At 45.1% G+C, this 17,137-nt stretch overlaps 1 protein-coding gene across 1 annotated transcript in view; it reads left to right on the forward strand.

The window, feature by feature from the left end:
• LOC116982318 (interaptin-like) overlaps positions 1-4,701 on the forward strand; it is a 39,362-nt gene extending 34,661 nt beyond the window's left edge. The window contains exons 13-15 of the mRNA XM_033035582.1: positions 1,233-1,327; positions 3,500-3,620; positions 4,651-4,701. Of these exons, the coding sequence (XP_032891473.1) occupies positions 1,233-1,327; positions 3,500-3,620; positions 4,651-4,701 (267 nt within the window). The remainder of the gene's footprint in view (positions 1-1,232; positions 1,328-3,499; positions 3,621-4,650) is intronic.
• The last annotated feature ends 12,436 nt before the right edge of the window (positions 4,702-17,137 follow it).

Below are 17,137 nucleotides of genomic sequence, written 5' to 3' on the forward strand. Positions count from 1 at the left end.
TCCAACTTGTTAAGGTTAGGAAAGAAAAAGACAAAGCTGTTAGCCAGACGAGTGCCTTCACAAAATCGATGGCCTCCTTGCAAGATGACCGAGGCCCCATGTTATCAGAATACACGGAGCTGGAACAATGGCATCTCGACATGCATTGCCAGAAACATCGCATCATTCAGGAGAGTGCAGCTGAAAACAATGAACTGAATCAAGAGATCGGAAATGTTCTCAACCAGATGGATGACCTTAATTCTGACAACGCACTGTTAAAAGCACAGTTGGTTCAGTACAGGGGGGAGCTAAACCAGGTCCTGTCTTTGAAGGATAATCAGTTGAAGCAAAAGCAACAACAGTAAATTAAGAATCTTGAGAATGAGAAATCCATCTTCAAAGAGCAATGGAAAGTTACACAAGGACCCCTTAAACAAAGTAATGAAAGCCCAAAGTCCTTGCAAGAAGAAAATCTGCAAATTGTGGAACAGCTTACAGAGCTCAAGGCTATTGGTTTCCAAAAAGAAGAGGATAAAAATGAAACAAATGAGAGGCAATTAATTAAAGTGCTTCAGCAACAACTTAAAACTAAAACTCTGGAATGCGAAGAACTCAAAAAAGAAAACTGATATTAGAAGAGCTGACTTAAAATAATTGAAAATATATGAACTGAATTTGAAAATCTGGCTCAAGTAAAGGCGGGAGTGAAAATGTCTGAAAGTGCTGATGGAATAGCGCAGGAGAAACCTGAAGAATATTTGGTGGGATTGTCAGTGATGAAGCAAAGACTTTTGGATGTTATTAATGAGAACAAGGAAGTTGCTTCTCAGGCAGAATCTTTTGAGAAAACGTTGCTGGCAGTACAGACGGACAGAGACAGATGTCTGGAGGATATTCGGAAACTTCAAATAAGGCAAAAATGATCTCAAGGTAGACATTAATGTTTTTTAAGCACAAATCTTAGAAAGGACTTTTTAAAAGAGCACTTTCATTTACTAATGACATGCACAGAAACAAGCCCTTGCATCAATTAATAAATTGAGCAGGATACTAAATCTCAAGGTACTAAAGATGAAGCCATGACATTGCTCATTGATGGGACTTGTTCCTCAGGATGCATATGATGAATAAATATTTGTGTTTTTACATTTTAATTTTAAAGATTCCAAGATGGACACAGCAAAGATATGTTGTAATCATGTTTTACATTCATGTGTGTATAAAGATTGAGCACTGTTTTCATTTTGCAGGAAAAGGAAGAACTGGAAACCCTTCAGCAAACAACACAGCAGGAGCGCAGAGAGCAAGTTCCGTCCTCCTGCAAGAATGAATTGGCTGAGCTAAGGTTTGGTTCTACTTGGACTGGGATATCAGTTGCATTTCTATTGTACCATACGATCAAATGGGAATATCCCTTGATGCTTTGGCCAGCAAACAACGTTTGAAGTGTCGATGATGGTAGCAAACACGGCAGTCAATTTTCGTAGGGTGGTGTCGTAGAGTCACATATGATTCAACTCCTTGACAAAGGATAATCCATCTGGTTAAAGGAGGACATTCTGTTGTGAATGGCTGAACGGCTTCCTTTAGTTTGTTTTAGATTAGTTCAGTTTAGAGAGAATCTAAATCCAAGCTGACTATCAACACGCATTTGGGATTGTTTCAGATCAATAGGCTCCCATTTGGCATATCATCAGCCCCAGGGATTTTTCAAGGGTTTATGACACAAATTCTAGAGGGAATTGAAGGTGTGGTGTGTTACTTGGATGACATCCTCATCTCAGCCCCTGGCAGGCAGTCACATGATGAAAGGTTGGAAGTGGTACTCAAACGCCTTGAGACACACAGTGTAAGAGTGAAGGCACAAAAGTGTGAGTTCTTTCACAACTCGGTAGAGTACTTGGGTCATAAGTTAGACAAGGGTAGTCCACACCCCATCAAGGATAAAGTTGATGCGATCAAGAACGCGCCCACTCCCAGAAACAGGCCCTTCGTCCTACTGAGTCTGCGCCGACCAGCAACCATCCCGTATACTAGCGCAATCCTACACACTAGGGACAAATTACAATTTTAACCAATCCAAATAGCCTACAAACCCTCACGTCTTTGGGATGTGGGAGGAAACCAGAATACCTGGAGGAAACCTACGCAGCCACAGGGAGAAGATGCAAACTCCACACAAACAGCACCTAGTTGGAGGTCTTTTATGTGGCGGGTGGGGGGGGGGAGGGGGAAACTTTATTTCTTAGTCCCCTACCTGGTCGGAGAGGCAGCATCCTTCCAAGCTGCTTCTTCGCCCCGTCCTCGCGGCCTACCATCGAGAATGGAGCGGCGTTTCCTGTCGGGACCGGCCGGGACTACAGCTTCGGCGGCGGTGCAGCGGTGGGATACCAACAGGGAGCGGGCGATGCCTTACGGGGTCGCCGTGCGGTAAGCTCCGGAGCGCTGTGGCCGACGACTCCCAACATCGCGGAGTTGTGGCTGCGGGCGTCCGGCCGCGGGCGGCGCTGGATTTGGAGCGCCGCGGAGCCAGGGATCGAGTTCGCCGGGGTCGGAGCTCCAACCGGCGCGGCCTGAGGGCTACGAGTGCCCCGGTCTCCGGTCTCCGGGGAGGAGGCAGCCGCTCCAGACTTTCCAAGCCGCTTGAGGAATTGTTTCATCTGATGCCGGAGTTCCATCTTCACGGCAAGAGGGCCCTGAAAATCATCGGACTGGCTGCAAGGCCACAAATGGGCCCCGACCTCGGGTGTTTCAGAGGAAGAGGACTAACTTTCTGGTGCCTTTCCCCACAGTGGACATTTTTGATTCTGCTGTGGGGGGACGTTTGTGTTGAACTCTATAATGTGTTGTGTCCATTTCTTTATTTTAACCTTTTTCTATGGTATGGATACTTATTATCTATTTTATGTAAAGCACTTTGGTGTCAGTGTGAGTTGACTTAAAACGTGCTATATAAATAAAACTTTCTTACTTACTTACTTCCTACAGTCAGGATTGAACCTGGGTCTCTGGCGCTGTAAGGCAGTAATTCTGCCCCCATTGTTACTTGATAGAATCTGAAGAACCATGTGTACACAATGTGGATGGAATTAGAGAATTCTGCTTGTAGTAGCACTGAATGATTTATCCACTTAATGCTCCCCCCTTTCCTCTTTGACATGCGTCTTTGAATTGTTTAAAAAAATCTATATTATTATTGAGTCTTTTTTACCACTGTTTAAGGGAATATAACCTAGGTCATAATTTGCTGAGTGAAAAATAATTTATCCTCCTCTTCCCCTGGCATTTTTGCTAGTTTCTATACCCTTGCTTCCTCCAATTCAAGAAATGGTCTTTCCTGTACTGCTCCATCAAACCGCTTGTAGAGGAATCCACTGACTGCAGAAAGCATCTGCTTCAAAGTCCTTGGAGAAGGTTCCTTGAAAGCCGTGTGTTCTTCCCAGCCCTTGGTATCGATGACATTTCATTAGAAGGTGGGGTTACTGTGTTACCGTTTACGCTGCTGTTTTCTTTGTAGGCATGGACCTCTTCTTGTCAGACCAGCACCCAGGGAGCAAACCATTGAAGTGGAATCAATCGAGGAATGTGAGGAGGCTTTGGAGATAGACCCCAGTGAACAGGTGGTGGTGGCATGGAAGGTGTGTATTGCCAATCAATTCTTTGTTTTCTAGTTTTAATGTAATTTCCAGACATTTTACACTGTATCTTGCCCCCCACCCCCACCCCAGTGAACTGGGCAACTCTGGAAAAACTGCTTCCATGTACTTACTAACTAATAAATAGGATACATAGTACATCGGTTTGGAGTGGGTGATTCAGGCATCAACACAGAAAACCTGGCCTGGTTTCTTTGTCCAGCCTCGAGGTCTGCACATGGTGCCCCTCCCCTCACCCAGCAACTCCTCCTCTCCTGGGAGACATGAGGTGTTTGAGTTACTCTCATGTCCCACTCACGCGAATCGGTTTTCAAATGCATATCTCTAATCTCTCTGTTTCAGTATGAAAGAGCGCAGTGAATACAGGCCAAGGTGTAAGCCAAATCTCAAAATAAATGTAATAAATTTGGTTATCTCATCTTAAACAAAAGAAGATCTGAAATGTAGAGACACCTTTCCAGGAACAGAGAGAGCAGGAAAAACAGCTGATGAAGGTTCATCTTTCCCCACCTTCATCATGCTGTATAGTGTAAGAATGGATACGTCACCCATCACCAAGGAATCCAAGACTAACCATTGAAGCACTGTCATTTTCTGATTGACTGCGATAGAGGATTGTTTATAATCTAGACCTCCTGTCCAATAGTTCACCAAGGAATCTACATTGCTTGTTTTCTCATAGAATCGTGCATTCATTTGGACCATGGTACTGAAGCCGCTGCCACCCATATGTACATTATAATGCAGATCCTTGTAACATGATCAATAAATACAAATCTTCACATCTGTACCGTGGTATTTTACCAATTAGTTTAATCCTGAAAGAACTAATTAGTTGAGGTTCATAAGAGATAGGATAAGAATTAGGCCATTTGGCAATCAAGTCAACTCCTTGATTCAATCATGATTGATCTACCCCACCTTCCTATCCCCATTCTCCTGCCTTCTCCCCATAACCTCTGACACCAGTATGAGGTTAGATTAGCTATTGACCTCTGTTTCTGTTTTGCAGGCGAAGAGTCGAGTGAATTTCTTCAAGCGCTTATTTACTGCCCGAAAATGAAGACTTCCCGGACCAGGTCACGTGACTTGGTCTTGGCGTACTTTGTGACACCACATTTGTTTGTTTACATGTGCCTGGCGAGGTGTTTGTAGACGTACTACAGATGGGAATGACACCAATTAATTTATCAATGCTGTTAATGAGTTGAACACTGATCATATGTGTATAAATGAATACTGTATTGTTAATGTATGAAGGCAGCTCCCAGCGATGCATGTTGGTGTTGAACCGGCCGACCCCTGTACGGAGCCGGTTCAGGGTGACCCACTCTTTGCGGGGCAGGTCCGAGCCAGGTGGGGCTGTGGTGTTCGGTGCAACAGTGAATTGAAGAGGTCGGGAAGTCTGTTCCCAGCTGGTTCTCCAAGCTCCTAGTGTATTGAAACCGGAGCCACAGAGGGTGGCTGCGTGACGGGAGAAGTGGCGACAAGATGACGGGCGTTGAGGTCCCAGTTGCTGCGAGTCCTGGGCGAGGTGGTGCAAAGGATGTTTTGCATCTGATGGGGCCTTGCACACCAGCCTGTGCGTGAAGTACTCTCTGTGAAGCTTGTCGGGTGCGATACCAGCGAGCACCGGCAGAAGATCCGTCTGAGTAGGACGTAGGCAGCCGGTGATGATCCGCACGGTGTCGTTGAGGATGGCGTCTAACTTGTTAGTATGAGCGCTGCTGCATCATGCTGGGGCGGTGTACTCAGCGGCGCTGTACACGAGTGCAAGAGCACTGGTTCAGAGAGCAGATGTCCTGGTGCCCCATGAAGATCCAGCCAAGCAATGCAGGAGGTTGTTCCGCACCGAGACTAGCACGGAGAGCTTCAAGGTGTTGCTTGTAGGTCAGCTGCCGATCTAGTTTCAACCCAAGGTATGTAGGAAATGGGTTATAGGGTAGGGGTGACACATTGAGGGTGACGGTTAGCTGGCATTGTGCTTTCTTGTTCAGGTGAAAGGCCGTTGTGGTGGTTTTTGCCACACTCAGTTTTAGTCTCCAGGCCTTAAGGCAGCCCGCGAAAAGTTCCATATCCACTGAAAGCACATCCTCCATGTTTGACCAACTCGTGTCCGAATGCAGTAGGGCCAGGTCATCTCCGTATCCATACTGGCCCTAGTTTGTGCGTGGCAGATCGCTGATGAAGAGATTGAAGAGCATGGGAGCCAGTATCGAGCCTTGGGGGACTCCGTTTCTTAGCCGTTGCAGTCGGCTAGATTGTCCGTCGCTGGTCTTGAGTACAAAACTTCAGTTGGCCAGGATGTTAGCAAGTAACCACACTAAATGGCGGTCCAAAGATTAGTGGTTTCCTGTTTGACAGAACAAGTATGATTCTTGTCCACGTCTTTGAAGTGGCCGTTGGCCAGGAGCTGGTGGGCGATGGAGTTGGCCGTTAACCGTGACTTTGGCCGGGGACTTCGACCGGTGAGGCGATTGAAAGTCTTCCAAGCCACCTTACTGGAGTGTGTGAAGTCGATTCCTTGGACTGTCTCTTCCCACCGCCCTCTGCGCTTCTTGTCGAGGCGGATTGTCAGTTCCGTAGCCTTGGAGGCAAACTCTTCGCCAGGTTCAGCGTCCAGGAATGCGTCGTAGCATGCGTCACACTCTTCGTCCCATGTGGGGATGTACCGGCAATGATAGCCGCGAGGAATGGAACTCTTCGCTGCCCTGATGAGGAATTTGCAGAAGGCTGAGTAGGCTTTGTCCAGATTGGTGGAGGTGGGGGTGGGAAGGCTGTCGATCCAGAAGTCCACCAGACTTGTGAACTGGTCCCACCTGGCATTGCGGAAATTCCACCTTTTCGCAGGTTTGGTTGGGATCGGCTCGATGGGGTTGTCCGGGATAATCAGAGATGGGTGATGTTGTGATTTCGGGAAGTGATCCAGGATGATAAGGCGTGAGGATGGTCCATTCAGGTTTGCAAAAGCCAAGTCAATGTTGGTATTGGTGTTCCACCTGCCAGAGTGGAAGCTGTCCGGTTGTTTTGGGTCGTACAGGAGTTGAACGGCAGTAGCTAAGGCCCAGTCTTCTAGTGCAGCGCCATCTGAGTTAGTTGAACGGTAGCCCCAGGTGGTGCTGTTGCTGTTAAAGTCTCCGGTGTAGATGCAGGACGAACCAAAGGTGGGGATGGAGTCTTTGTGGAGCTTGGTAGAAGGTGGCTTGTACACATTGATGACCGTGACACCTTCGACTTGTGTTGTTGCCCATTCCACGTCGCAGTCATTTTGCCGTGTTCCTAACAAAAGTGGCAATCCCGTGGGTGTCGCTCTTGGTGCAGGCGACCAGGGTATAACCAGGGATCTTCAGATGGGAGCTATCACTTTTGTGAGTCTCTTGAAGCAGGATTGCAATGACTTTGTGGGTCTGTAGCAGATGTTCAATGATGGTGGTCTTGGCCTTGGTGAGGTTTTCCGCATTCAGCTGCAGCAGGGTGATGCCATCCGGTTCGACATCTGTAGATGCCCCGCCCTAAAAAGGGCTCATGCTCCTGGTTGGCTCCGAGCTGCGGCGACTGAGCTCAGTTGACAGGGCTCACCATGTGGAGGTCGACAACATGAGCCCCATGTGTTATATAAAACAGTTATATTAAAGCTCTAAATGCAAAATTAGGTACATTTTTGTGGTGTTAACCAATGTTAGTTAACTCTGCTCCTTGGGAGTTAGGATGTCAGAGAGAGATTATATTGAGAGAATATATTTCTGCTTGGAAATGCATTTGTACATTTAAAGTGGTGCTGCATATTTAAGGAAAACACTGAGTACATTAGAATATAATGTATCTATTACTTTCATTTTTGGTATGTTGCCATTAGGGTACAATTTAGAACTTGGAAATTATTTTGTTTGACAAAGTTTTTATTAAAAGTTAAAATGGATCACATTCGTTTTGACTGTTTTATCACCTGTATTTATATTTGAGTAAAAATCGCGACCAAAAGATGTCCTGAAATTAAGTTACATGTTTACTGCCATAATATCACTGCCATAATGTCTCTAGCATAGTGGCTACCAATGGTATTTAGCTGCACCTTGACCCACTGCACTTCTATGGTAGCACAAGTATGCTGGCCACTAGCATTAAGGATGTCACAACCCAGCCACTCCGCCCCTCTCCCATCAGGCAAGAGGTATAGAAGTTTGTAAACACATACCTCCATTTTGAGACATGGAAACATAGAAACATAGAAAATAGTTGCAGGAGTAGGCCATTCGGCCCTTCGAGCCTGCACCGCCATTCAATATGATCATGGCTGATCATCCAACTCAGTATCCCGTACCTGCCTTCTCTCCATACCCCCTGATCCCTTTAGCCATAAGGGCCACATCCAACTCCCTCATAAATATAGCCAATGAACTGGCCTCAACTACCTTCTGTGGCAGAGAATTCCAGAGATTCACCACTCTCTGCGTGAAAAAAATTTTCCTCATCTCGGTCCTAAAAGATTTCCCCTTATCCTTAAATTGTGACCCCTTGTTCTGGACTTCCCCAACATCGGGAACAATCTTCCTGCATCTAGCCTGTCCAACCCCTTAAGAATTTTGTAAGTTTCTATAAGATCCCCTCTCAATCTTCTAAATTCTAGCGAGTACAAGACGAGTCTATCCAGTCTTTCTTCATATGAAAGTCCTGACATCCCAGGAATCAGTCTGGTGAACCTTCTCTGTACTCCCTCTATGGCAAGAATGTCCTTCCTCAGATTAGGAGACCAAAACTGTACGCAATACTCCAGGTGTGGTCTCACCAAGACCCTGTACCACTGCAGTAGAACCTCCCTGCTCCTATACTCAAATCCTTTTGCTATGAATGCTAACATACCATTCACCTTCTTCACTGCCTGCTGCACCTGCATGCGTACTTTTAATGACTGGTGTACCATGACACCCAGGTCTCGTTGCATCTCCCCCTTTCCTAATCGTCCATCATTCAGATAAAAGTCTACTTTCCTGTTTTTCCACCAAAGTGGATAACCTCACATTTATCCACATTATACTGCATCTGCCATGCATTTGCCCACTCACCCAGCCTATCCAAGTCACCTTGCAGCCTCCTAGCATCCTCCACACAGCTAACACTGCCCCCAGCTTCGTGTTATCTGCAAACTTGGAGATGTTGCATTCAATTCCCTCATCCAAATCATTAATATATATCGTAAATAGCTGCGGTCCCAGCACTGAGCCTTGCGGTACCCCACTAGTCACTGCCTGCCATTGTGAAAAGGACCCGTTTACTCCTCCTCTTTGCTTCCTGTCTGCCAGCCAGTTCTCTATCCACATCAATACTGAACCCCCAATACCATGTGCTTTAAATTTGTATACTAATCTCTTATGTGGGACCTTGGCGAAAGCCTTCTGAAAGTCCAGATATAACACATCCACTGGTTCTCCCTTATCCACTCTAGTAGTTGCATCCTCGAAAAATTCTCTAAGATTTGTCAGTGTCTTTCCAGCTGTTATCAGGCAACTAAACCATCCTACCAACAATTAGAGAGCAGTCCTGATATACTATCTACCTCATTGGAGACTCTTGGACTATCTTTAATCGGACTATATCTTGCACTAAAGATTATTCACATTATTCTCTTTAACATGCATCTGTACACTGTTGATGGCTCGATTATAATCATGTATTGTCTTTCCGCTGATGTGTTTGCACACAACAAAAGCTTGTTGACAATAAACTAAACTAACTAACTGGTATTCAGTTGGAACTTGACTCTCCCCAATGGATGTAATCTTGGTACAGATACGTTTCAAGCAAGTTGTGGGCGTTGCACTTTATTTCAGTCTTTTAATTATTGTCCCACTAAGTTATTAAATATATGGTTTTGCTGGCAAGGTATTGATTACATAGAACAAAGAACACTACAGCACAGGACCTGGCTCTTCAGCCCATCGTCTATGCTGAAGATGATGCCAAGACATACCCTTATCTACCTGCACATAATTCATATCCCTCCAATCACTGTAGAACCAAATGCTCATCTACAAGTCACTTAAATGGCGCAATTGTACAGGCCTGCACCCCCAGCAAGCTCCAGGGGCTCCCACACATTTCCTTTAAACTTTACCCCCTATCACCTTAAAGATGGGAGAGATAGATCAGCCATGATTGAATGGCGGAGTAGACTTGATGGGCTGAATGGCCTAATTCTACTACAATCACTTATGACCTGAAAGCAAAGAATTCTCTTATTTAATATTTTCACCCAGGAAGTAGGTTTGGACTGTCTACCTCATCTATGTTTCGCACATAATTTTATTTACTTCTAACCAGTCACCCTGCATCCTCTGACTTTCCAGAGAAAACAATCTAAGTGCCCAACCTTTCCCTGTAGCTAATAACCTCTAATCCAGGCATTATTCTGGTAAACCACCGCTGCACCCTTTCCAAAGCCTCCAAATCCTTGTTGGAATGGGACAACCAGCACTGCAGGCAACACTGTAAATGAGAAATGAGTCTGAAGAATGGTCTCAACCCAAAATGTTGTGTATTGCTTCTCCCCGCCCCCCCCCCCCCCCCCCCCCCCCCCAGAGATGCTGCCTGACCCGCTGAGTTACTGCAGCTTTTTGAGATTGACTCCAAATTCAGCAAAACCAAAGTCCATTTAAGCTGCATCATGACTTCCGGACTCTTATACCCAATGCCTGGGGTAGGAGCTTGCAATCTTCACGACATCCACCGTTTCGACGAATGCAATCAACCTGGCGTGCACAAACAAGTTCAAGGATAACAAGTTGTCTAACAGCTTTGGGCTGTGCATGCCCTATGCAAGAAGAAGATACTCAATGCCCTGACCTATGAAAACAATCATACCATATGCGTTCATTTACACAATACACAATACACAATCCGGTGGGCGGCGCGACTCACGTCGCAGCAGCCTCTGCAGGCCGTCTGTATTTTTATTATTTTTTGTCTTGTTTGAATGTAGTTTTTATTTTTTTTTTTGTGTATGTGTGTGGGTATGTGTGTGGGGGGCGGGGGGTGGGGGAAACTTTAAAGAGTCTGTCCCCTGCATGGAGAACCCGACCTTTTCACTGTCGGGTCTCCGTTGTCGTTGGGGCTGCAACGTGGATCGGCCTCCAGCAGGAACGACCTGGGGCTCCAGTCACGGAGCCTGCGGACCTACTCACCATCGCGGAGCTGGCCGAGTTCGGAGCGGGTGGAGCGGTGGTGGCGCGCTGCTGCGACCTGACCCCGGAGTTTCGGAGGCTCCAACCGCAGGTCTGGTGGACAGTAACACCGGGAGCCCGCGGATCCCTGCTGGAAGACCGCTTTTCGGGGCTTCCCCAACGGCGACTTCACCCGCCCAAGTTGCAGGGTTGAAGAGTACCTGGCGGCCTTACATCACCGCCCCGCGCGGCTTGGAATGGCTGCGGGACTTTGCTAGCGCACTCCGGGGGCTCCAACAACAAGACCCGGAGCGTGGCCTTGCATCGCCCGGCGCGGCGTTAATGGCCGCGGGACAATTTGACTCTGACTCTGACATCGGGAGGGGAATGGGGAGTGCAGGGGAGTGCAGGGGAGAGATAAGTCTTTGCCTTCCATCACAGCGAGGAGGAGATGCGCTGTGATGGATGTTTGTGTAAATTGTGTTGTTTCTTGGTTCTTTTTTGTGTGTATGACTGCAGAAACAACATTTCGTTTGAACCCCAATGTGGTTCAAATGACAAATAAATTGTATTGTGTATTGTGTATTGTGCTGGAGTAACTTAGCAAATCAGGCAGCATCATCGTAGAACATGCACAGGTGACGTTTCAGTTTGAAATCCCATTATTGGTGTACCAATACTAGTGAATGTTTCTTGCTTGTGTAGCAAGCTATATTCACAGAAGGCACCAACATCCTTGGCATGCTGAAGAACCAAGAGGCCAGTGAAGATGAGGAAGTAAGAGGAGGATTGTATTGTATTGTATTGTATTCAAATTTATTGTCATTGTCTCAGTTAGAGACAACGAAATGAATTTCCCTTACAGGCAGTATCATAAAAATAAAAATAAATAAATAATAATAAATAATAAAACATATTAAAAATAAAATAGAATTTAAAAAAAAGCACAAACACAGAAAGTCCACGACACAACATAACACAGTGGCACCAAGGTGAGGAAGGCACCATAGTCCAGCCAGCCTCCCCTCCGTTCTTCCCAGATGTTCACTCGTGGTCGAGGCCTTCCTAGCATCCGCAGTCGCCGCACCGGGCGGCCCGATGTTCAGGCCCTCACGCCGGGCTGGTGGAACGCCGACGCCGAACCCCGACGGTGAACAACCTCCTCAGCAGCCCGGACCTCCTGATCAGCCGCCTCCCGCAGCCGGAGTCTGCAGCTCCCGAGTCCGCAGCGCCGAGCCGGGCAGAGTCGTAGGACCTCGCGCTGTCCATCAGCGCCGCCCGCGTTGGGAGCCCGCAAACCGCAGCTCCATGATGTCGGTGCCGCAGGCCCAGCACTCCGGGCTCCAGACGGCGACCCCTGGTAAGGCAGCGCCAGCCCCGCGATGTTTCAGCGCTGTCCCGCCGCTGCTGGAGCTCTGGTCGATCCCGGCAGGAAAGGCCGCGCCAATCCAGTAGGTAGGCCGCTGGTGGGGGGGGGGGGGGGGGGGGCGAGGACGCGACTCGAATAATAGTCGCGTTTTCACCAGGAAGCGGCTGAAGGACGGTATCCCCCGCACCGTACCCTCTTCCCCCACATAAAAACACAATAAAACCCACAAAAAAACACACTTTTACATAACTAAATAAACAAAAAAACAAAAAGATACCGGGCTGTAGGTGGAGGCTGCTGGCACCAGCGCCACCGGAAGTACAACAATAATGTTAATAATAAAATGTATTGTATAGGTTAATGAGTCTGAAACCTGATACATCTTAAACATCTGATGATCTATTTCCCAGTTTGCAAAATATGCAAGGGATCACTGCGGAGTGGCAGCTTTTTCCAGGTCTAAGGCCTCGATCACAAAGAACCTTCACAATTGACCAAAGGCTGTGCTAATACATTGAAGACAATGGTAAATGTCATCACCGATGTCCGATTTTCGGAGAGATCGCTCCCGAGTTGCCAACATTTGATCAACATTTTCCAAGGTCTAACTGTAAAGCTCAGTTATCAATGAACATGCTCCTTGGCCCAACTCTGACCAAGATTCCCATCTAAGCTTGTCCTATTTAGTCCAGAGCCATCCAAACCTTTCCTATCCATGTACCTGTCCAAGTGCCTTTTAAATGTTGTTATTGTACCTGCCTCAAATACCTCCTCTGGCAACTCGCCCCCACCATGAGGAGGATTATTTTACGGGGCAGCAAGATTCGAATATGGGGCTATTTGGGCATTGCAGTACACGCACAAGAAATGGAATGACAGCGGGTGTTGAAGTTGCTGGGATCAGGCATTACGGCTTTCGCCAGAGGCTTGGATGAGGAGCACGTGTCTGTATCACAACAGGATGCCTTAGCACTCATGTGCAGTACGCACTTTGAAATAAACTGTATTCGTAAAAGTGCTATAAGGCCTAACATACACACTAAGTTTGCGGGGCTCTGTAAACCAACTAATATTCAATTACCTAATGTACTTTTTGGAGAAAATCTCGCCAAAAGGGCAAAAGACCTGAATGAAGAAGCAAAAACCGTGGGGATGATGAAACCACCGGTGCTCGGCAGATCAGTTCGAAGGCAGTTTCCCTACCGACGTGCGGTGACAGGGGCTGGTGAAGGAACAAGTCTATCCTTCCCATATATACGTTCTTGGCGCACTGCTCCTGGGGCACGTGGAGGTTACAGTGTTCCCACTAGGAGCAGGGGGAAACAATTGTCATCGGGGTAGGTGGGTCTGGTCCTGATAGAGACATATTAAGTGTTTCACACTTACAAGTTGGTGGGAGATTACAATTCTTCCTAAAAGAATGGCAAGAAATAACATCTGATGCATTTATACTGTGCAGTCTTGTGGGGTTTAGAATTGAATTCTACCCAAATTTGGGTCCTCCTACTCAGCATGTTCCAAGCCGGACACGTATTTTCTCACAAGATTGCAGTTAATAGGAATCTGTAACAGCCTTGTGTTTAGAATCAGCCTCGACTCATTAAGGCTAATTGGCAATATTCAGCTGTGCAAGGGGGAGAATTGATATCATGCTAAATGGCAAACTCTAAAGTGCCATGTAGGTCATTGTTAATACACTGATGATATTTCTGCTGCTGCTGCGAGTAAATTCATTTCACTTGCACTTTATGTGCAATATGTAGGTATGTTGCAAAGCCTACCTGAAGCGCCGCTGAAAACCTGTCGCTGCGGGTGTGCGCGATTTTGGCGCCGTTTAGAGGGGGGCGGGTTTAAAACGCGATTTTCTCTGGGCTGTTCAAATCGAAGATGTTCAGCCTAGTTAATTATTAACGAAAAATCGCTGGAAGACCCCGTTGCAAAAGCTATTATTAGTTTTAAAGGCATCGTATACTAGTTATAGTAGTTTAAAAATTAATCTCTAAACCCGCGACCACCGGCAGCTGGCAAGGTCGCATAGAGAAAATAATAGAAGGTATGCTGCTTATTTTTACATTAAAAAGGGCTTCTTAAGATCCCTTTATACAAAGTTTAATGTTGCGAGGAGCTCATTTTGGGCCCATTATATCCCGCAGTATTTTTCTGGGCATTTGAGGGCACAAATCTACCGCAATGTGAACGTTCTAAACCAGCGCGTTCACAGGATCCCACTAGAAAGCTGATTTAAAATGGACTTTAATTTACAGCAATTGAACACTAAATTCCTTCCATTTGGCCTATAAATTAATGTAAATGAGATTTTAAAATCATGTTTTATTGTGAATTATTTATGAATATTATTTGGACACTTAGGCTATTTAAAAATGTTAATCATTTATTAAGAAATGGATAGATGTTTAGATCTAGTAATTGAAGTTTGAAATTAGCTGCACTTGGGTAACTAACTAATTATATGCTTTAATTTCAGGTCATCCAAGTAAGATTATTTTATATTTGTTTCAGAATGGTTCAATCTATGATAACTGAAAATTTCCTTCAGTTCTCTTAATTTTTAAGAAGGTTATGGGCTTTTGACTGCACACGATCACAGCTTTTTTGTTATGTCCATAGAAAATCAATAGGGAACAAGATGCTAATTTCCGAGTATGAAAATGGCCATAACTTTTTAAATACTTGAGATATGAAAGTAAATTAGGTGTCAAATTAAACTTATTTTTATGCTTTATCTGATGGGATAAATTAAAGACTTGATTTTTTAAATCTCAAAATTTTGTGACATTGCTACAATATGAGGAATAAAACTGTGTTATATTGTATTGTATTGTACTAGCTGAAGCTACCAAAGTCACTATGATGTACAAACAGTATGCAGCATTGTTCCAGCAGTTGGTCAGTAAATATTACAGTTATATTTCAAAAATAATGCTAATGGCCTAACGTGGGATTTTGCGAAGGTCATCTCCAGTTTGGATGTGGAGGAGATTTGCATGATTTACCAATTCTGCAGTTATTGGTATCAACTATTTATAGACCCTACATGCATTCTATGGGTTAAAGAGTGACTGAGCGAAGATGCATGTTCTGCATGCTGAATTTGAGGGTGATACACTATGATGGTGGCATATGTGGGTCACCTTGGGTGCAATTTAGTAAAAGTAAAGTATCCTGTATTGGTTTTACCTGATCTCATTTGCCACAGGTGTATCATCAAGTACAGATCATGGCAACACAGAATGGGTGTTGGACAACACAGTATTTATGAATTTGGATTCAATGGAACACCGTATATCGATATGTTGCTGTCATGCTTATTCACAGGTTGCAAAAATATGTGGCATAACAGTGGCGAAAGATACATTCTCGCTACAAGGAGGAGAATGGTCATTTATATCTTCCTCCATTTTGCCTCCTCAGTCGGGTCTTCAAATAAAGTCATCAAGTTCCCGCTTTCGGTTTCCTACTGTCTGATTGGCCTATGCAGCTTAAATGCCCGATTTGTCGAAAATAATAAGACAATGTTATAAGAGGCTATGGCTCGGGAAATCTGCCGTTGCATGTTAAAATCAATTGATGCTCTGCAGTATCTGAATAGACTGCCCTACAGCTGGAGTTGGCACACTTAGTTGGCTGCCGTGAAGAGAGAGTGGACGCTGGCGCGCTTTGGCTGCTGCTGCTCTCTCTTCACACTGTGTTTTTGATTTTCTGTTTTTGGATTGAATTCTGTTTTTAATTTGTGTCTCTGTGATGTCTTTATTACTTGTTATATTCCGATTATATGTTTTTATTCCGATTATTATGTAAGGTGTCCTTGAGATGTCTGAAAGGCGCCCATTAAATAAAATTTATTATTATTATTACTTATCCTTGTATGGGGTCACTCCAGATTAGCGTATGTCACACCGGTAATGCGCGTCTATTGAAATTAATCCCTTAATGAGGACAATTCCTTAATAAGGAATTAATTTAAACAGATTAAGGAATTACAGAAGCAATTTACCCGCTCCAGTGATCTGGGTTCCATTAACTATTCATCTTACAGTTTTTGTCAAGCGCTTTGACACTAGTTTCAGAACCTTTATGTCATTTTTCACAACTCTAGATACAAAACTCACAACCAATGATCAAAATGCACTTTTTTCAAAACTCTAACACTTTTTCCAATTTCTTGGATACAATTCACATAAACCAAAGATCATTTGTCCATTGAACTATAATCACCTGTTCAAAATGACACAACTTAACATCAAAGTATAAACATTTCAAAATGCAATTCACACATTACATTTGAGATGACTGTCTATTCATTTCATTACAATAATCTAACTATCAATTGATACAACTGCTCAAAATGACAAGTAACTGTTGCATTACTCTTAAAGCAACGTCTTATGGAAACTGAGGATGAGCATGTTCAGATCATGAAAGTTTCAGGATGATGACAATGATTGACACCACCTGTGACACCAATTCGTTACTGATGATTGATCTGACCTTGTGGTATGGGTGTAAGTGGCATCCACAACAACATCTTTAGTGATACAACATGGAGCAGGCAGGTGGGCACCATAGAGGTCAAGTAGGAGAAGGAAGAGGAGGAAGAGGAGGAAGACGTGGTCAAATGAATGGCAGGGGACAAGCACCCCTTTTGAGATGTGGCCATGGGCCCCGTTTGAGAGGTGTGGGGGAACGGGGTCGAGGACAAGGACCAAGACAGCAACGGCAAAGAGTCTCCAATGAGATTAGAGCAATGGTTGTAGATCATGTCATCAATCATGTCATGACAATGATTGAGGCAGCGAGAATGATACAACCAAACCTTAGAAGATCAACCGTGGCCTCAATCATTAGAACTTTCCGCAATGAGAACCGGTAAGTCTTCAGCATGCACTGCAGTAAACATTACAGTACTGTAGGCTACTCTTACTGTAATTGTCAAATGATTGTACACTGCATGC

Source organism: Amblyraja radiata, chromosome 16 (assembly GCF_010909765.2).
Source record: "Amblyraja radiata isolate CabotCenter1 chromosome 16, sAmbRad1.1.pri, whole genome shotgun sequence".
In the NCBI taxonomy this organism is placed as follows: domain Eukaryota; kingdom Metazoa; phylum Chordata; class Chondrichthyes; order Rajiformes; family Rajidae; genus Amblyraja; species Amblyraja radiata.